This window comes from Cyprinodon tularosa, unplaced genomic scaffold (genome assembly GCF_016077235.1).
Source record: "Cyprinodon tularosa strain WSP-4 unplaced genomic scaffold, ASM1607723v1 ctg318, whole genome shotgun sequence".
Lineage (NCBI taxonomy): Eukaryota > Metazoa > Chordata > Actinopteri > Cyprinodontiformes > Cyprinodontidae > Cyprinodon > Cyprinodon tularosa.
The window spans coordinates 186,069-207,930 of NW_024039028.1; the positions used below are offsets into that span (position 1 = coordinate 186,069).

The window sequence follows — 21,862 nt, forward strand, 5'->3', positions numbered from 1 at the left end:
TCCCCATGTTCCATGTCCCTTCAGGTAAAAAGCCTGGAAATTATTTATACTTCTCCTAGAGCCTCTGACAAACTTTTTCATTTCAAGAAGCTTTCTTGGATTTCTTTTTCCAAGGGTTGACCTCTTCAGCAACCTGTCTGCCCTCCATACTTTCTATATCTAAGTCAACTTTAACATGCCATCATTCCTATTCTATGTAGCCCCTTAAAATAAACTTTCAAACTGAAGTATTCAGTCTACATCCAAAAGCCCATTTTTACTTTGTAACAGTAAATAAATAGGCTGAGTGTCTGGAGTTTTCTATCTCCATACCTGAAGAATTACTTGCATAATTATAATTTAGAACATTTATAGTCTCCTTGGGGACGTCTTGATATTACAGATCTACGTGCCAAAGGGTAACGTGTCTCAGCTTAGTAGCTACTCCATAGCTACCACACATACACATGAACACACATACTGTGCTATATTATGAGTTTAATCAAGAGCTCTTTATGCGTTACGCGCTCTGATGATGATATCTCATTATAGTCAGTGGCAGTACTTCAGAAGGAATATAGTCAGATTAGTATAAAAAGTCAGGTGATGATAAAAATGTATGATAGGTATTAACAGGAGATGGAGGGGGAACACAAGGAGGAGTGATTTGGGAGTTTGTCTAATTATCTGTGTTAATATCTATTTGGTTAGGTTACCTCCTGTTGGCACTTAATAGCTTCATGATCAGATTTCAGCCTCTTCATTAGGCCTTTTTGGAAGGCCTATAAAGGTACTCAGAAATAACAGAAGAAGCCCCCTGAGCTAATTAGGTCTGTGAATTCATTAGCAGCTCCTATAACAGGTTTAGTGACAATGATTGAGGAACATCTGCTATGTCTTTGGATGCGTTCTGAATCACTTCTAGTCCTTTATACCAAACTAATGTCCAAATCTATGTTCAGATAGTTGGTTAGGTAAACTATATATTATATCAGTTTTTGCCAACAATTCAGTCACATTTAAAATATCAGAAAAATACACAAGCCTATTATTTGTCTGTCGTGTGCAACTACATTTGCTTTCTTTGCCTATGAGGGACAAAAGTGACAAAAACCCAAAATAAATATATAAATAAATACACATAAAAATGTACAAATGGATAAATTATTAAATATTATTATTAAATATATTTATTATTATTAAATAAAACAAGGAATGAACAAATAAATATGTTTTCATCATAAAAAAGGCTAGTTCTATAGTTTTTAACTAGTATTTGTCTATTTATTTATGCATTTATTCATGTATTTTCTTCTTCTGCATTTATACATTTATGTATTTATTCATGTATCTATTTTTACATTCATTCGTTTCTACTTTTATTTATTTCTTCCAACATTTTTTTCTGTTCTTTTCTCTATTTCCAATTTTATTCATTTATTCATTTCTGCCTCCATTTGTTAATGAGGTGGGTGGTTCTAACGTTTGTCTTCAGCATGACTGGTTAGAGTGATGTGCATGATCCTACCTACTGCTACTGCCTAAACCAAAAGCCTAGACTCGAGTACCTGAGTTCTTATGATAGATCATTTTCCTGATGGAAAGTTCTTTGACAGCCATCGCCAATGATTTAAGCCTCTGGCGAATTATGTCGACAGTAACAAACTAAATGACTACTTCCAGTTTCGTTTGCCACATCCATCTCAGCTGAGATGGATGTGGAGGTTGACTCGGCTGTATTGAACAGTCTGCAGGATGTTGCCAGCCAACTTGCCGTCCGCTCGGAGTCAGAGCGTGCAGTTATCAGTCTGAGCACGCAGTGAGAACAATGTATGGCGTTAAAACTCACAGACCCTCGCTGAAAACCTGTCTGCTGCATGCTTAACTCTAAAATTGCACGCTCAGCAATGTTTCTGGGCACGCTTGACTTCATCTCTGTATGTGCTCATGCTGAGCCCCACTCACTCGCTGTGTAATTGGTGTGATTAATTTACATAAAGCTTTACAACTTGTGAATGCTGAGATGAAGCTGAGCGGGTGAGTAGAGATCTGAGATTGTTTGTATTATAAAATATTGTTCTGCAAATTATATTAAATATATTATATTCATAGCTTAAGTTGACTTTTTTCACCCTAACCCTAAATATCTGCTCCTGCTCCGACCGACTTATTCAGTCAGTTTTTTGTCAGGCTAAGGTAGTTTTGTGCTGCACTTGATTTGGTTAAACATCTCTACAGAGGATATGCATTATCTGGCAGCTGCAGGTATCAACTAGTTTGATGGAAAATAGACATGAAAAACATGAATAGATTTTTGATTTTGCATGTTTTCCTTTTTCTCAGCAATCTAAGAAAAAAAGTCAGCTTTTGATTAGTATTTTTTTCTACAGCGATTTAGCCCCGAGACTTCCTCAAGGAAAGATACCATCTTCATCATGTGGTAAGGAAAATGTCCAACAGTGCCCTTTGCATAAGTTTGGTGCATGATTTACATTTTTCTTTCATTACTCCTAATGGCTTAAATTCAGTGCTTTAAAAATGAATCTTCTGGTTAATATTCATATAAAGCGACATAATGTTCTACTGCTGCAAGCACTGAATTAATGGTTTCAGAAAGATGATGATTTCATGTTTGTTGCATGAGCAGTTACGCCACTGAAATTCATAATCATCCATTTTAAATGCCAGCTTAGTCCTTACAGGGTCATGAATGAGCTGGTGCCTATTTCCAGCAGTCAGTGGGCAACAGGCAGGTATAGATAGGTCGCCAGACAGAGACACACCACAACCTTGGACACACACTGACAGACTTCATAGAGGATAATTAACTTTAAATGAATGACTTTGGGCAGTGAAAAGGAAGAAACTGGAGTATCCGTCTTAGCATGAGGAACACCCAGAATTAAAACCCAGGACCTTCTTGCGGCAAAGAAACGGTGATTCCAATTTTGGAAGCATTTAGCCAAGATTTGAAATCAGGTAAGGTTAACAATAATTACAGGAAAAAACCTGCACAATCTGTAAAAAGTTTTTTCAAAGTATCTCACCAAAAATTGCTTCCTTCTCCTTCCTTCAGATGGCAAGTTCCTCCATTTTGGCAGGGGTTACCGATGCAGGCATGGATGGGTTCCTCACAGTTTTGTCCCTACAAATGTGCACATTTATTAAAATCTGTGCCTTAACAGAACATCAGACATTGTAAAAATATCTAAACTGGCTATAGTGTAGAAAAATAATTACATATTTTATCCCACTGATCCGGAAAATATTAAAATATTTGTTTTTCACTTTTGGAAACATGGCATTGTTTAATGTATCACATTAAACAGTGTAACACATATGCAGACCTTTGAAGCAACATGAAAGTACCTTAAATCCATACGGGCAGGTGCAGCGGTAGTAGTGCACAGGGTCACTGGAGCATGTGCCGTCATTTTTGCAGGGGCTGGACAAACACGGATCACACTTGGCCTGGATACTCAAATCCACTGGGCCTGTGTGAGGCACCAACCCACATGAAACAACACATATACATGAACATTTTATTCATAGCAACTTAATAACACTGATTTAAGCAAGTAGAGTAGGGGGAAATATTAACACTTACAAAACACTTACATGGCTGTATGTATTTATGGCCTTGCACAGATAAAATTAAGGTTTATGTGTGTAGTTTTAATGGTGATATGATGTAATAAACAAAGCTATGATGCAAAAAAAGTTTCTTCCTGAATAAATTTCAATACGTTTGAATATAAAAAGAATTAAGAAGACCAATTAAACAGAACAACAAAAAAAAAACAAAAAAAAAAAACTTTTAACCAAACATTGTGAAAGAAAAATTATAAGGCACCTGGAGAAGATGTCTCCAATACAATAATTGCCACAAGTATTTGCTCATCTTAGACTTAGACAGACTTTATTGTCATTTTGTACACACATAGTGTACAGAAAAAGAAATTTTGTTCAGTACAGCTCTCAAGACATTTAAATTTTTTAAAAGTGCATCTGCATTAATATATGTTACAATTCATTTTCATTTAATTGTCTGTTTCTGCTTGAGGTTTCTTCCTGTTAAAAGGGAGTTTTTCCTCTCCACTGTCGCTACAAGCATGCTTAGTGTGAGGGAGTGCTCAAGAGTCAATGAGTCAATGCAATCCACTGGTTTTCCTTAAATAAAAAACTTTTAATCAATCTGACTGTATGATTTGGTTGAATTGTGAAATGCTTTGAGATGACGTGTGTTGTGAATTGGCACCATATAAATAAACTGAATTACATTTTTAATAGGGGTGTGGGAAAAAAAAATGATATGGTGATATATTGTAATTTTTGGCTTCCCGGTATAATTTCAATCTTTCAGTTTCTAATATTGATTTGAAAAAATAAAACAAATTATTTCAACATCTATTGATGAACATACAGAGCACTTGCTTTTTTATGTATACATTTACTTTTCATAGCAGGAAAAAATATTGCTATATTTATTGATATTGCGATATCGTGATAATATCATATTGTGAACCAAGTATCGTGATACATATCATGTCGCAACAACAATGCCAATACTAACCCCTAATTTAGGGTTTAATGAGGATTAAACTACCACAAGTAGCTATAACAGTTTCAATTATAGGTAAAGGTTTTTCAAAAGGTTGGTGAGGTGGTTAATACAATATCTTAGCCATTTTTCTTCAAGGTCTTTAATGAAGTCAGACATTGATGTTGGGAGAAAAAGAATCCTGTCCTTTGATCTCCACTATATATGATCCCTGAACTTATCTAACAGGTTAAGATTGGGCCAGTCAAGTTTTTTTTCAAACATACTCATTCAGATTTTGAGATTATTTTTGTACATGGGTGACTTGTTTTGTTGGAAGAAAGAGGGACCATCTCCAAACTGTTCCCTCATCTTAATTTCCTGACAAATTGAGGGTTCCGTTACCTGGAAATCTGGTGCAGAGCCCAATTCCCAAAGATCAGCCTCATACCACATTCTCCGTCCGTCAAAAATCCCTTTCGCAAAAATATATCATTACTGTTCTTTTGGCAAACACATAACCAGGATTTATCCTTCAGACTGCCAGACAGACAGGATGATTGATCCCTGGACACTTAGACTGTCTCAAGGGACATAGTATGTCAAATGGTAGTGCATTTGTTCTTGGAATGCCAGACAGACACGACTGAGTAGTCATACTTAGCTCTAGAGCTGTGGCGTGCATAAACATGAACTGAAATCAAATGAAAAACAAAATTATATTAGACTGGATCTTAGTTACTTAAACTTGCTCTGAGAAGACTGAATGTCAAGATTAACCGGCTAGAAATAGTGGGGCCAGTTTTAATATAAATGCCCATTCTGGAAATATCAGTGACACCTGAAGGGGTATGATTGGTAGGAATAGTGCTTAAATCTTAACTTGAGTGGTGTTTCGTATTGAATCTTTGTAAAGGAATTGTCCATAATGAACACCATGTTTAATAAGGCTGTTCCTCAGTACACCTGGCACAAGGACACTCTAGGCCAGGTTTGGATAAACAACTTTTTAATTGTATCTTTGGAGCCTCAGCTGTGTGTTTTTGACACTTAGGTAAAGAGAAGGATGGAGCTGTCCAAAGATCTCCCCTGGTGGTGAGTTGAAGTTGCTCATGGAGGACAAAGGAGGGGCATTAAAGCCAAAACATTATGTAATTTGGCCGCATGGACCTCGCAAATAAATCAAGCATAAACCAAGCTTAAAGCTACCAACAGAACTTTGTAGGAAAGAACAGGAAAAACAATCGTGGATCACATAAATCACACGTGATACAATGTCCATAACCTGTTATTTACCCTGGGCATCAATATGTGACGTGGAAGGAGTTTTGACCGAAAGCGTCAATATTTGACAAGCTGGGAGTGAGAATGTATTGGTCTAGGTCCTGCATTGCATAGGACTACATATATGACCATGAAAGCTATTGGAAAACCTAAATTCAATTACATTTAGAGAGGTGAGCAAATACTTTTGCAGTCAACATTATACGGAAAGACAAGAAAGTTGTCATATTCTGTGCATGACCATTTTCAATACAGAAGACATACAATATATTCCTAACCTTAATGGCAGAACATTCAACAACCAGATGGCACAGTGATAGGAACATGATAAGGATCAAGAGGGAAACAAAATGGTTCAGTTTAGGTAGGATTTTCAAGGTTGAGGAAAAAAGGGCTAGGATCATCCAGGAACCAGGGTTTGGAGGGGAAATACTGGGAGTTGACTGGCTACTTTACCTGGCACAGGAAAACCACAAGGCCCAGGAACTTCTACAGTGCGTCAGTCAGATTAGGTCAAAAATAGTTTTCAGTCATGTATTCAATTTTATTTTGAAATTATTAGGTGAAAACAACAAGGTCAACACTCAGTACTAGCTCCTTTTAGTAAAACTTCAAATCAAATCTAAATTTGAAGAGCTAATGGAAACATTAACAATTCACACAGATCTGCTAGCACTAATATGTGTTTTATCAATGTTTTAAATAAAATAAAAAAACTGGTATGGTTGCAAACTAAACATTTTACTTGTCACAAAGTGTTAGTGCTATGTTTTTCACATTTTTTTATTTGCAAAGCCAAATATCTTTATAATTTATGTGCTGGTGTTTTCTAACATTTGTCAGTGCATAACTTAATTTGGGATCTCCAGCTCCAACTCCAGCTTCTCTGCTTAAAATTTCAAGACAACAGTTAACTCAAATAATAAAATAAGACCTTAAATCACCTCTCCATAACAATAATAACAATTTCAGAATAGGTTTTGACATCATTTAGCTTAGTGTTTTCAAAGAAATACTTTATTTATGAAAAAAATGTGTATCCAAACATCCAAACCATCCAGACCCTCGAAAGTTATTAAACCCTGACCTTAGACCTTTTTATCATACAATTACTGAAAGTGAACACTACTGTAGTAATTTTCAGATTTATTTCCCATTAAAAATTACAATTATTGAGTGATAATTGGTTTTAATAGCTGCCCATTTTTTTTAGTTATGTATATTACAATTGGTTTGATAACCTAAAGAAATAATTTATGGCTTTAACAAATTCATAAAGGTTTTTAACAGGGCAAATGCATGACAAAATTGAGTTTCCAAAAATGTGAAAATGTTAGTAATCAACTCTGTGTTGTTTTGATATCTTAAGACACGATCACACAGAAAACAATATTGAAAGCATTACGTAATTAAAATAAATAAAATATATTACTTTTACCAAAACCATTTGTCCACAGATACCATCAGCTTACTGTTTCTCACATCAAACTTGTCATGATCATGATATTAAAGCAAATCATATTGATTAAATTAAACTGATGTATTAAAAAAGATGCTTTTCATAGTTCCTTAAGTAAAGTTTCAGATCAGAACATAGTTTCTATTATTTAGCTTAAATTTTTATTGCACGCTCCTCTATTCAGGAAGATTTACTGTTATTTCTTTGTGAAACAGAAGCTAGCTATTTTAGTTGAAGCAGTTGTATTGTGCTTTCTTGTTGTTTTATTTTTGTTATTTTGTACTTCAAAAGGAAGACACAGTGCTAAATGATTTTAGAGGTAGGTCTGTTTGTTGCTGTGATATGATATTGTAGACATGTGCCTTTACCTGTGCAGGTAAACTTCTTGGAGGGTGTTGTTAGGAGTAGCTTGTCAGTCATGTCCCCGGGCCCAGCACAGCGGGCGATGCCAGGCTCTTTGTAGCCACTCTTCACCCAGTCAGACAGCCACTGCATGTGGCAGTCACAGTACAAAGGATTGGCACCCAGAGCCCTGCAGCACGAGCATAAGGAAGATTGAAAGCAATATCCTCCACAATGAATGTTTAGAAAGTTAAAGTCAGACTGTCACTGTGTGTAAGAACACAAGAGCTGCAGCTAGATTAACAATGTTTTATAATCTGTAAAATAGTAAATTGTTCTGAATAGTAAAAATGAAAGATTTTAGGGATCTTAGAAAGTAACCTCATAGAGACAAGTTCTTCTGTAATACGATGGATTTTAAGAATTACAGCATTTATAATTTAGCAACTGTTAAAATCCTTAAAAACTGGAAAGTATTTGATGGCGCTTTATCTCAAGTCTTGAACTGTTCAATGAACTAAATAAAAAGATGGTTTGTGTTACTTTGCTTTATGCAGACATTTTTTGTTTTCTCCATAATAACGGAGAGTATGGATATAACAAAAATGTTGTTTTCTGATGCTGTAAAGGTCACTTTAATTAAATTATTGTTTGGATTTGGCAACAGATTTTTGATACTCACAGATGAGACAGGGATGACAGGTCTTTAAAGGCTCCCTCTGGAATCAAGGATATGTCGTTACCATGGAGAGATCTAAGTCAGCAAGAGGTTTAAAAGCAGAGAGGAAAAAGAACATCAAAAATGAGGACACCCAGATTTTAAAACCTGATTAGGTACGTGTCTACATTGACAGCTTATTTTTTTCTATGTAAAAAAAAAAAAAAAAGAAAAAATCAGATACTCACAACAAACGGAGAGACCTGAGACCATCGAATGCCCTCACTGGGATGCATCTTAGACGGTTGTAGCTCAGGATTCTTTTCAAAGAAGTAAAAAAATAGAGTTTTGTCAGGGATTATGCTCAATAAAATCAATATAAAGCAATCAAGCATAGCATTATGACCACCTGCCTAATAATAGTGCATCTCTCCCTGTTTTTGCGACCAAAACTATTTTGATTCATTAATATATGGATTAAAATACAACCCCTTAAAGTCTGCCGTGCTATCTGGCAACATATTACCAGCAGAACCTGGTAGTTCTCCAAGTTCAATATGTTCTTCCTTGTCAGCACATCTCACAACTTCTCAAATTAAATGGATTCTTGGGATTTTCTTCCATTGTGTGCAACAATTTTGCAGCTTTTTAAATTTGGTGGTTTTTTTGTATTTGTGGTATTCTTCCTTTTTTCCTGTCTGTCTTAAAAAGTTGTAGCATTTTTTGTTTTTTAGTTTGAAGATTTTGCTTATACTTTCTGTGATTGTAGAATTTTTCTTATTTCATTATCTTTTGCATTTGTTTTTCTTCTGTTGTTTTTGTAATTTACATCATTCATGTGTTTGTGACATGTTTTTCTGTTTGTAGCAAATCTAACTGCTTTCTGTGACCTGCCAGCCAGAGTACCTCACCCCTACCTTATTGATGTGATTTGATTTAGTTTAACTGTGATATCTAAATCAGCTCCATGGAATATAGTCTGAGTCTGTGTAAATAACTTTTGTAATTCAACCAGTTGACTGTGACACAATCAGCCACATTTATTTGAGTATTTAGTATGTAACACTTAGGCAAAGGTAAACAGTGGCTGTGTCTGAAAAATCCACCCTAACCCCTAAATCCCTCAATCACTATATAGAGCGGGGACTTTGTAAAGGCTTTTATAATGAACTGAGTTAACTGACCGTTCGGACAGATGATCACAACTTTTCTATCCCCGTTGATCAGGTAACTCCGCTTCCACCACGCGGTGGCTGTACCATTTTTGTTATTAGTCGCCGCTGTCGGGTAGCGACAGCCATAGTTGACAGCAGGCGGCCGTGACAGCAAATCGTATAATGCTTTACAAGGAGGGCTCTCAGTGCAAAGCATTCCGGGATATATCTACTTATCTAGTGACCATGGATGATCACTACTTTTCAAGGTGCATTATGGTAAATTTCAAGTACACTACTTTTTCATCCACTAGACATTCGGACACTGATCTAAAATGGCTTAACAACTGTATAGTGCCCTATATAGTGATTAGGGCGGACATTCGGACACAGCCAGTAAGAGCATCTTATAGTACTTCTGCTCAAATTATGCCTAGGAACAACAGATATGCACACGCAGTGATTTCCAAGCCAAGTCCTCACACACACACACATACACACACACACACAAACACAAACACACACACACACTTGCACCCAAATTACAGAGGGACAAATGTGAAGCCAGACTCACAGTGTAAGCAGCTCAGACATGTTACTGAGGCTGTGGTTGGACAACGTGCTGATCTGGTTGTTACTCAAATCACTGAAAAGGAAACAACAGATGCATAAAACACACACAGAATCATGCGTGCGAAACTGAATCCACACAGCACACAGATTACAAACAGCAGATGATCATTGTTTGTTTTCATTTGGTCTGACTGTTACACCCTCATCAGTGCCAGATCAATATGATTCAATACAGAAATCTCACACAGCAGCAGCGGTCTGTTAGAGTTTGGCTTTGAAATATCAGCCGAGTCACTGTCCTCCATGTATGTTTGTTTAAACTATTTTGTCTCAATGGTTTGTTGGTTAGTTACTCCTTGTTTATTGAGCTAAAACTTACATAAGTGTTAGGTGTTTGTAATTTGAAAGCTCCACTGGAACCTGGGTGAAATGGTTTCCATCCAAATACCTGCAGACAGAAACAAAAAACAAAAACACTCATAAAAGGGATTTGTATACAAGATTTGGGTAGATCAAAGAGAAATATGAAAAGTTAAAAGGAAAGTCTGGGAGTGAAAACCAAATGAAGTTGCGATTAAGAGCCAGGCAGGAAATTCCCTATTTCAAACGGTGTAAGCAGCCATAATAAACACTGAAATGCAATATTCCCATTGGAGCCTCACACTTTTTTTTGTATGACGCACAAATGAAAAACATTGGTGAGATAATATGTTGTTTTTTTTCAGCACGGATGGATATAGATCGAAGTTTAATTGATTGAAATGTAAGCAAATATTAAGAGTAGTTGTTTTATAACAAATAAACCTAACTCTGGTGCCTGTTTTTAATTCTAAAGTTACCATTTCTTCTTTTTCACACAAGTGGATCTACCTCAGATTTTAAAGTTATGGGAAGAAAAAAGCTGTAATGAATGCCGACTAAGTTCTCCCAGGAAGCTTCAGCAGGGTTTAAAATGGAAAGTTTAAGAATAGTCTCTACTGAAGGTTTGATAGTTTCCTGCTCCTGACCATGCAAAGATATCTTAAATGTGCTGATCTTAAAAAAGCATTGGTTGCTAACTATACAGGTTATAAGGCAACTTCTAAACAATTCAGAAACTTGTGAAGTAATTGACTGAACTAGAAATCTTCTCCATGATGCACAGCATCACAGCATAAATACAACACAATAACTGTCAAACACAGGAGTGGAGGGCTTATGGTATGGGACTGCCTTCCCGTCCCAGTCACTTTGCATCTTATAGCAATGCAGTCAACCATAACCTCTGTAAAGCAAAGTATTCAAGAGAAGAGAAGTTCTCTCTCTAACAGAAAAAAAACCGAGTCATCATCATTAGAGTGATCTCAGACACAGGAGCCACAGCCTTAGAAGAGAAAGCAGAAAAGAATCAGGTCATCTAAGGTCTGGTTTCAATCAGGTTTCCCTTCAACCCCATCAAATCTCCAAGAACTGAAACAAAGATCTAAGGAGGATTGGGCCAAAGATTGGGCCTTCCCCAACCGATACAGTCATGCGCAAAACAATCACTTTTATAAAGTATTGAATCATGATTTTTCCATGACTGCATTGACAATCATGGAGGGGTTTTCCTTTAACTGTATGTTTGGTTACTCCTCTGCAGTCAATTTTGGTTTTCTATTTACTATTTTATGTGAAGCTTTAATCAGCTGGATTTAAACCAAAATTATTTTTTTATGTTAAAAATTAACCTTTGTGCTAGCTAGCCTTTTTCTTTGCATATGTAAAGCAATTAAACTGACATTTAGACCCGTAAATGTTAAGTATGCCCATTGGTTTAATAGATAGCTTTAAAGGGGGTGTAAAACCAGCAGTCCCAGATCATTTCTTCATCCCTGACTTGGTATTTTGACTTAGTGATAGTTTAGCATAAAGAGCAAAATAATCTAGTTCCTTGGGGGAAAAATCTGACATTACTTTTAAGTAATTATTAAAAAAAGAAAAGTCTATATCAAATAGCTTCAAATTTGTTATCGTTTCATTTAAAGAACAGTCACAAAATATTTCTAAATCACTTACTGCTGTTCAAATACAACCAAACAATAAAAGCTAATTAGTTATTTTTTAAGGTTACAAATATTTTAAGGTTTTTTAAGGTTACAAATATTTTCCCCTTTTTATTGTATTTATCTGAAAATGTATTGTAAAAATTATCTGTTACGTTTTAAGCCATCTAACACATTGCTTGCATTCTTGTTTTCATTTCAATGATTTATAGTTTTAAAAAACACATAAAACAGAACATAGTCTAAACAAAATACCAAGCTGTCACCATGAATACTTTACAATAAAATGTTCAAATTCACTTAAAGGAATAGCTGAGGATGTTCTTTTTCCGAGTGGATCATCAAAACAAGTGGTCCTCCTAATTGTCAATCATTCTGGTGATATGTATTTGTAAGGCCGTCCTACGTGCTCGTCCCTATTTTCACTTAGCGTTAGTGAGTCTGACATAGTGGAAAAATTGCTAATCTTCTTTTGGAAAGTAAGCTTGTCTGAACGATGCAAACAGCAACTTTTAAACAGAGTGCACAAGGAGAAATGGGCTCATGCACGCTCTCGCACGCATTTAATAGGCATTCCCTCCTGTGAGCGGGTACAGGGTTGTGCATTTGCTTTTTTTTTCTAAAGTAGAGATGGTGGGTCTTTTCAAAAATTCTAGGAAATCCTTCACTGTTCCTTTAAGAGAAAACAAAAGGATTAATAGCTACATTCAACTGTTATATGTATAAACAAAATTCCTTATAGTCTTTTAAATAAGACCTAAAAATCTCCCAGAATTGACAATATGACTCCCTTCAGTTCTGAGGCAACTAATGAGATACAAGTTCTGTTATAGCCTTAACCCATACCCTAAAAACACAGTAACCATCTAAACTCTTACACTGATGTAGAATAGCTCAACCTGCTAAAACTTAACCTGTTAGAACAAAGTCACATTTGCTTTGCAGCATATTGGTTATCAAGGACCTAACTGCCAATAAGCATAACTTAGCAGAGGTGGATCGATTCATGCCCAACAACTCCTTTTTCTACTTTTTATATTATTCTATTCAAGGGTGCTTGAAGCAAGGGGCAAGCCCACAAACCATGAATAATTATACCTTCTTAGCTCTAACGTTTCAAACTGAGACATCAGAAGACATTATATATATATTTTTTGGCAATATTTTGATGTAACATTATCAGCAGAAATTTGTGACATCAGAAACTGAATCTGAAATGCTCAAATAAAATAAGTATGCAATTAGATATCAAATGGATTGATTTGAAAATGAATTTTACAACACTGAAAAATAAGGAGATCATATATCACTGTATACAGGCAAAAGCCAATAAATTAGAATATTTTGAAAAACGTGATTTATTTCAGTAATTACATTCAAAAGGTGTAACTTGTACATTATATTTATTCATTGCACACAGACTGATGCATTCAAATGTTTATTTCATTTAATTTTGATGATTTGAAGTGGCAACAAATGAAAATCCAAAATTCCGTTTGTCACAAAATTAGAATATTACTTAAGGCTAATACAAAAAAGGGATTTTTTAGAAATGTTGGCCAACTGAAAAGTATGAAAATGAAAAATATGAGCATGTACAATACTCAATACTTGGTTGGAGCTCCTTTTGCCTCAATTACTGCATTAATGCGGCGTGGCATGGAGTCGATGAGTTTCTGGCACTGCTCAGGTGTTATGAGGATTATGTGTAGGCTTCAGAACTGGACTGAGAGACCATTTAAAGCCCTTTGCAGGTGTTTTGAGTTAATCAGCTGATTAGTTTGTGGCACCAGGTGTCTTCAAAATGTAACCCTTACAAAATATTCTAATTTTGTGACACACGGAATTTGGGATTTTCATTTGTTGCCACTTCAACTCATCAAAATTAAATGAAATAAACATTTGAATGCATCAGTCTGTGTGCAATGAATAAATATAATGTACAAGTTACACCTTTTGAATGCAATTACTGAAATAAATCAAGTTTTTCAAAATATTCTAATTTACTGGCTTTTACCTGTATAACTGATTTGCAGTTTGAAACTGAGTTCTTTTCTAATCCAGATTCGTCGATTTATGTTTCAAATCAAATAAAATTTATGTTACATCAGTGTTTCCTTCTTGGATGTCACATATTTATACAAAACAGAAAATGAGTAATACATTTGATAAATTCTGAAGTTTTTAAATCTATATTCACACACCCAAACAAACACACATAAGCAATGGGTGGATGGATATTTGCAAATACCTGTACTTTTTTTACAGTTTAAACTATGTAATAGTTTGTAGGACAGGAACTCACAGTTCAGTGGTTTCTTTTGGGACACCTTTGGGCAGAGTTGTGAGACCTTTGTTGCTGCAGCGCACCACAGTATCCAGGCAAGAGCACTCGGCTGGACACCTCAGAATAGGAGAGCAGCTGTTCTCATTGTTACCTGTTGCATACATTGAGGAAAACAATAAGAGTGAAGAAAAAGTGCTAGTTAAGAACAGATAACTGCAGCCGCTCTAACTCACCATCTTCACAGGCAAAGTCCTGAACAGCTACATCCTGGATGGGAATCTCCTTTAGGAAATAAGGATTCTGGCAGCGAGGATTCCCTGTGACGATGCGTTTCCTTCTCAGCCAATCACCGAGCCAGGCCAGGTGGCAGTTACAGTTAAAAGGATTGGCCAAGAGGTTTCTGGAGATCAAATGGAACAAGCAAAGATTTACTCTGAGCTAAAGCTACTGAGCACAAGCCTGATGGTTTCATAGAGTGACGTAAGCTCACAGTGTGGAGAGGGAGTGCAGTGTGTCGAAGGCTCCGGGGCTCATAGAGGTGATCTGGTTGTCGTACAGTGAAAGGAGCCGTACAGAACTGAGCCCCACGAAGCTGCTGTTGCTCACACAGCTGATCTTGTTACTCCTCAGCATACTATGAACACAAATAAATACATTAATATATAATACACTTCAAGCAAAATTCAAAGAGTGTATATTTGGTCCAATAATAGCAGTGAGTGGAAACTTTTTCAAAATTTCTTTATGTTAAAATAATGATATAAATTAAAGCTATTTTATTTGCATTTAATGTGATAGACCGTGACAGCATACTGTATATAGTAGCTACAGGATTGTGGAGTGGAATTAATAACGCTTTCCAAACATTATGGAGCTGTTTCTTATATGCATTCGCTTACAATAAGAAAACAATAATGGTACAGTTAAGTAGTTTATTTGTCTATTTGCTTAACTCTGTCACTTATTCTATTATTTTTATACACTTTTTAGGGTCCTCATTTGTGTGACCACTTTTGCTATAATTTTTTGCTGCTGTAACACTCAAATTTACCGTTCACAAGTAACAATCCTGTCAGCAGCCAATCCCTCCTGAGCTGTCTGTCTCTGCAGCTCCTCCAAGAATTATAACAAAGCTCTTGACTGATTCTCTGATTAATGCTTTCCTTACCCAGTACAGGTATGTCATTTTCCCTGGATGATCATGTATTCGTTGGTTTACAGTTGTAACATCTGCTTTCCATTTATGGATGAATTGATATTTTAAGCACTGTGAGATGTTCAAAGTGTCAGACCTGTCTGTTGTGTTCCTCAGTTCTCATGATACTTCACAGTTGGTTCTCTATGGTTCTCTAAAAGACCACGAATGGATTTATAGAACAGTATAGGACTTATGCCGAGGTCAAATTATACAAAGAAAAGCAATACTGATTAATTAGTAGACTTTATAATGCACTCAAAAGTGATGGATTTTATTTATTGGTATTTGAGTAAATTATGCTTATTTCCACACTTTAGAATAGTGCAATGCTTTATGTTGGTCTATCACAACACATTTCGGCTAAATTGGATCAAATTTTGTGGTTGCAATGTTAAGTGTATCTATGTGTGTGTATGAACCCACAGAGTACGGAGACCGCTGAGTCCCTTCAGCATGCGGTGGTGTATGTTCTCTAGTCTGTTGGAGGTCAAAATCAACTCGTTGACCCCTGAAGCTCCTTCAAAAGTCCCCTCCTCGATGTCACTGATACGATTATTACTCAGATTACTGCAGGGGGAAGTACAGAACAGAGAGAGAGGTGAGGCAGTAGAAATGCAATGGAAAGACGACGACTTTATAGTCGTTGGTTTTTTTCATCTGGATCCAAACTTGATTTTATGACATCGCTTAGTAACACTTTTTTTTTCTAATCACATCAACAAGACTGACTCACATCTTCCTCAACTGAGGCAACTTTTTGAAGATTCCCGTCGCCTCAAGCACCGTGAACTCATTGTTGTTCAGACGCCTGGAAACACATGAGGTAAAATCCAAGAATAATGAGTATAAGGCAAATAAGAGGGGGTAGAGACTGACATGAGGTTTCTCTTATAAATCCAACTGTAGTCAAGAAACAAAGGGTGACTCACAGCTCAGTGGTGTACTGAGGAATGTGATCTGGGATTTTGGTAAGTTTCTGGTTAGAGCAGTCGACAGTCGTGCCCTCACAACGGCATTTCTCTGGGCAGGCCAGGTCGGCGAAGCAATCACCTCCGAGCTTGCTGCGGTAATCCTCGTTACCTGTTCACAATCACAGCTAAGATGTTAATGAACACTATTGCTGTGGTAAGAAAACCTTGACACGGTTTCCATCAGTAACCATGTGCATATCCAAGGTTCAGGGTGTGGTACAAAGAGCTGAGCTCCTTTTCGCATAGTAGAAACTGTCAAAAGAAACTAAATATGGCCAAAAAAAAAAAGATAAAACACTGATCATAAGTAATTTCTATGCATCTGTGTGCTTTAAACAAATAGGTTGTCTGAAACAAAGATAAAAAAAGAAATCCAAGGAGGAAAATACTCAAAACATCTACATTTATCCGGCCGTTAAAGTTTAACGGACAGATAAATGTAGATGTTTTGAGTTAACCAACCTAAATTCACTTGACTAGATTTCTTGAATTAACAATAAAATTCTATATCAAATTGTTTTTTTGTTTTGTTTTGTTTCTTTGCTTGGCGAGAAGCAAATCATTTACAGTGTGATACACAAGCATTTTCTTAGCGTATCACTGACATAGAGAAGACGTAATACACATGTAAGGACATAAGGACACATATAAGGATACAGACACACTTGCACCCACAGGAGAAAAGAGATTAGAGGCTTTCTTTCTTTTCAGGTATAAATCCCAGTGTTAGTATTATAAACTAGACCAAACAGTATCAAAAATGAGATCACTGACAAAACCCAAACACCACATGCTCAAACACACAGGCAGGGAGTGACAGGAGTTTGGTTTCTCTTGCGTCTCGGCCATGCTGCAGGGATTTGCAGCGCCGTTCCATGGTGCTTGACAGAACCATGTTCCACTTTTGGAACCTTGCAGCCACATGGTTAGATCAAGCACAAAGGAACAACCTGCCGACTGACTGCTCCTCCACTGGAACACAGGGGCGGAGGGTAAGAGGGAGAGGAAGGGTCAGATGAGCGGGAGAGAGGATCATACAGACAGTAGAGGGGATTTTCTCTGCGGATTTGCAAAATTTCTGACTGTGGGAAGAAGGAACGGAGATGAAGGAGGTAGGATTTTAAATAGATGAAAAGAAACTGGAATATTCAGTGCCTTGCAAAAGTATTCATATACCCTAACTTTTATTTTGTCTTGTAACAGCTACATTTAGAAGATAATAAAAACAGTTTTTAAAATAAAAAATCTATGTGAACTCTGGGCTGTGCGTCTTTTCATCTCAGTAATAATCTAGCTGTCCAACATATTCTGATGTTCTCATTACCTGAGAAAGAAGCAACCTCAAACCCAACAATTCATGGCCTTGCACGGTAACTGACAGTGTAATAAAGGAGACAATAGTCAGAGAAGGAGCCAGATCTTAAAAGTAACGCTGGATGAGCTGCAGATAAGCTCCTCATTGGATTGAACTGAGCATGATCTATTTTGTAAATAATTAAGAAATAAAATACGTTAAATGTGTAAAAGCTATATTTCTTAAAGCTTTGATTGTATTTATATATCAATTATTTAAAAAAAAAATGAAGGTTTGATGTTGTAAAGTGAACAAATGTGAAAAGGTTCACTGGGTATTAACACTTTTTCAAGGCACGATATTTTGGAGAAAGGCTAGAATTAGGGTGAGCAAAAAGAGGGACTAAGTAAAGAGAGTTGGAAAGAGGGTAAAGAATGAAAAAGTTAATTTGGAAAATAGCACAAAGGGGATGAAAAAAACAGGAAATGCTAGTAATCTACAAAATAATTAACAATAAAGAGACACAAATATATTGGGAGGAAATAAGGTTAAGGTATTAATTTGTAGCAAAATACCTACAAATTAAATAAAACAGAGGAAGAGGGATGGTGAAAAACTCAGGAACGGTAGCCTGATTAAAAAGCAGAGAGGGTATAACAGTAAAGCATCTACAGACATCCACATTTCAGAAACAATAGGAAGAGAGCAGTTATTAGAGAGGAGTGGGAGGAGAGTTACAGCAGCAATACAAGAGAACCATTACTTCTGGGTACCACACACACTCACTGATGCCATCATACAGATACAAACAAGAGTAGAATACATGAAACTCTCTTGATTCCCCAACACTGAGACATACAAATATAATATCATTTATATCTTATTATTCAGACAGGAGGAGTCTCAGAGGGGTCAAAGGTTGCAGGTCATCTCTGGGAAAAGAGGTGAGGGAGTTGGAGGTTGATGGACAGTCATGTGTTTTTGTTACTTACAGCTGACATGGTGTACTCCTGAGTGTTAGAAAGGCATTAGGAAAAAGAAGAAGGGATTTGACTCATTTGTTAAAGCAGAGGGGTAAGAAAAGGTAATGAAAAAAGGCAACAAAAAAAAAAAAAATCCAGATTGTGTGGGTTCTCTCTCCCAGGGAGAGATTTAAAGTAATGTAATGAGTTGTGAGAGTCATGCAGGATGCACACATCTTCCCAGATTTTCTCGCACTTAAGGCAGGTTTAAACCCTTTCCTGTGAGAGTGTGACATTGAAAGGACAAATAACCTTCAGAAGGAGCCAACTGTGCAAACATTAAACTCCGGCCGGTGTGAGTGCAGAGCACCTGTAATCCATGAACATATTGCAAATTAAACTGGAGGATCTGAGATGCATTGCTCTGAGATGCAACAGCAAGGTTACACCAAAGAACGGAGTATGTTTATTCAACTTTACAGCCCTACATGTTGTTAAATTATTCAGCGTTGCCCCCTATGTGCTATCTAGGCTTTGAAACCTCTGTCCCCCTGGTGAGCTTCGGAGTTAATGACTGCAATAAGCACGCGCTCACACACGCACACAGACTGTGTCTTACTCTGCACACACCCTGACGCTTCCCTGTGGTAATGACCGCCTTTAGCCCTGCTACTGATCTCAAATGCAAGTCAAATTTGCATATTTCCCAACACCCCTCTGAGCATGGTGACTGTGTGACCTTTTGATGTTCTGCAGAGTAAGAAACATACACATATGCTCACAAGCACGCCCAAAATCCTCAGTTATTGTTAGACTTGGACAAAAAAGACATTGACGATAGTTTACAGCTCTTCACAACATACTGATTTACCCTTTAACCCAACACTGGTCCTCAAGATCTACTGTCTCAGAGGTATTAGATTCATCCTTGATCCAAAACATATTAATGAAATTAATGGCCCGTTGCCACTCCTTTGCCAAACTTGATGCCATGCTAAAAAGAGAATTCGGTCATTTAAATTAGCTGTGTTACAGCAAGGATGTATTAAAAATCTGCAAACAGATTTTAGATGCATCTAACAGTAGATCTTGAGCTACCTTGCAAGCAAGATTAATTTTTGTGAGATCTGTGATTTCACAAACTTCCAAAAATAAATTCTGTCAGACGCAAATAGACAAACAAACCCTCATACAGTTAATGTTTTGGATCAATGAAATGCAGTGACCTGTATGACGTAAACTAGAAGCAGCAAGCTGAAACAAAACAAAAAAGGCTGCACTGCAGCCATTTTTGCCGAATGTCTTCTATTTATTTTTTGAACAACGATCAAAAGGACGCAATTAGTGCATTTTCATGATTTGTGCATTTTACTTCCCAGCTAGTAATCACATTTATTGGGATGATAACATCCAAAGCGGATACAAACAGCCACTTAGTATTTACTGTGTGATGGCAGACAGGTTAAAAACTAAGGACACCCATGAGACGATGCACAGGTCGTATCTGTTAGAACAATGTTTGTAGACTTCATCTTTACCTGCTGCCCAACAATTTCACCTAAATACATACCCTGATACCCTACCATTCAAGAAATAAACCTGTAATGTTGTTGTGTACACAACAGCCCATGGTAAGTCTTTTTTTATATATGTATTAGTTTTACTGAATATGTATTTCTAATATCTGGGGGGAAAAAAAATCCTTGTCAAAATTACCATTTAAAAAAATGTCATTCTTCACATCTAGAGTAAACCTTCTGGATTTAGAGAAATCAATCTCAGATCCCCATATTCCTATTTTAACAGGGTCAATCTTCTTCGCCATATTCCTCTGTAGTGCTGTCTCTCTCTCTTTTAAACACATTCTCCTTTTTTTTATTTCTTCATTAAAATCTCTAGTTTCAATAGGATGAAATTTGCACTTCCTGTTGCCTGTTGTTATGGTGACTTGTCGAATCGGAGCTCCACTGATAATGGCTTGTCACACTTGCTACACATGTGTTCAGCTCTAGGAACTCTAAGTGGACTTACTTAGAGTTGATTGAAATAATTCACAGCAGCCTTGAGAAACCAAAAACTCAGAGTTCCCGACCTTAGGCTGGATCAATTTAGAGTTGAGGATTTGATTCTGAGTTTGTTAAACCTGCTTCTTCAAACAGACCCCTGGTCTCAACTGACCAGAGGAACTTCTTCAATGGGTGATGTGTCCCTACATGGCTAATAATCAATCTGTAGCGTGATTTCAGTGATAACTTTCTTACTTTTTTTAAGCAATGCTTCCCTGACCAGGACCCAGTTGTACAGATGCTAAGATGAAAACACTCAGGGGTTAAATGTATTCACAATGCGTGGGTTTCTGAAGGCAGTTTGATTGTCTGGACTTATAGTCGTTTTTAATTACAAGGTTACCAAAAACAAATGCATGCCACACTTTTCATACACCTCCCACTTGCCAATTATGCAATACTATGTGTCAATCTATCACACAGAATTCCAATAAATGCAATGTAATTTTTTGTCGTAATGTGAAAAAATATGATAAATGCTAAATGTTAAGGAATAATTTTCACATGCACTAACATGAGTATATATAAACTTGATTTTATACTGTAACCCAAACAGGACATCAGAAACCAAACTATTAACCTTTTTCAAACGAGGTCACGGTTGTGAACATAAAGCCAGTGCAAGTGTATGAGTATGGATATCCTGTTCTTCGTTAGACATGGTGCTTCATTAGTAAACAATCCAAAGAGATGATATGGATTTAAAAGGTGTCAGTCATGGCAAACTGCACTTGGTGAGTGTGCAGTGAAAATAGTTACAAAAAACAAGCACTCATGCTCCATGTACGATACCTGGGATGATATACTGTTCTCTAGCTAATGGAGAGACAGATAGCAGGAAAATCGAAGTCAGCAAAAAAAAAAAAAAGTCAGAATAGAAGAGAAGGTTCATGGTGTACAACTGACTCTTTGTGCATGTAGAGGCATTGAAAAGAGCACTGAAAATATTAGAGGTAGGGAATGTGTGGTTAGTAGAGAAAGGCTGAGGGAAAAACCCAGCAGGAAAACACAGAATGAACACAGAGGGAAAGACTGTTGGTCTTAGGTTGATTTTTTTATGTGTGAAAGTCT

General features: G+C 36.6%; 1 protein-coding gene across 9 annotated transcripts in view; it reads right to left on the bottom strand.

Moving 5' to 3' along the window:
- The window catches only part of slit2 (slit homolog 2 (Drosophila)), a 139,742-nt gene that overhangs the window by 16,135 nt on the left and 101,745 nt on the right, over positions 1-21,862 (bottom strand). For 3 of the 9 annotated variants that reach the window (XM_038292783.1, XM_038292785.1, XM_038292792.1), the window contains exons 15-29: positions 21,584-21,607; positions 18,756-18,773; positions 16,428-16,578; positions 16,232-16,306; positions 15,922-16,065; positions 14,791-14,934; positions 14,534-14,700; positions 14,319-14,451; positions 10,369-10,437; positions 9,991-10,062; positions 8,511-8,582; positions 8,287-8,358; positions 7,631-7,794; positions 3,349-3,473; positions 3,027-3,124 (exon numbers count right to left, since the gene is read on the bottom strand). In XM_038292783.1, the coding sequence (XP_038148711.1) occupies positions 3,027-3,124; positions 3,349-3,473; positions 7,631-7,794; positions 8,287-8,358; positions 8,511-8,582; positions 9,991-10,062; positions 10,369-10,437; positions 14,319-14,451; positions 14,534-14,700; positions 14,791-14,934; positions 15,922-16,065; positions 16,232-16,306; positions 16,428-16,578; positions 18,756-18,773; positions 21,584-21,607 (1,528 nt within the window). The remainder of the gene's footprint in view (positions 1-3,026; positions 3,125-3,348; positions 3,474-7,630; positions 7,795-8,286; positions 8,359-8,510; positions 8,583-9,990; positions 10,063-10,368; positions 10,438-14,318; positions 14,452-14,533; positions 14,701-14,790; positions 14,935-15,921; positions 16,066-16,231; positions 16,307-16,427; positions 16,579-18,755; positions 18,774-21,583; positions 21,608-21,862) is intronic. The other 6 variants (XM_038292784.1, XM_038292787.1, XM_038292789.1 and 3 more) reach the window with 4 other exon arrangements.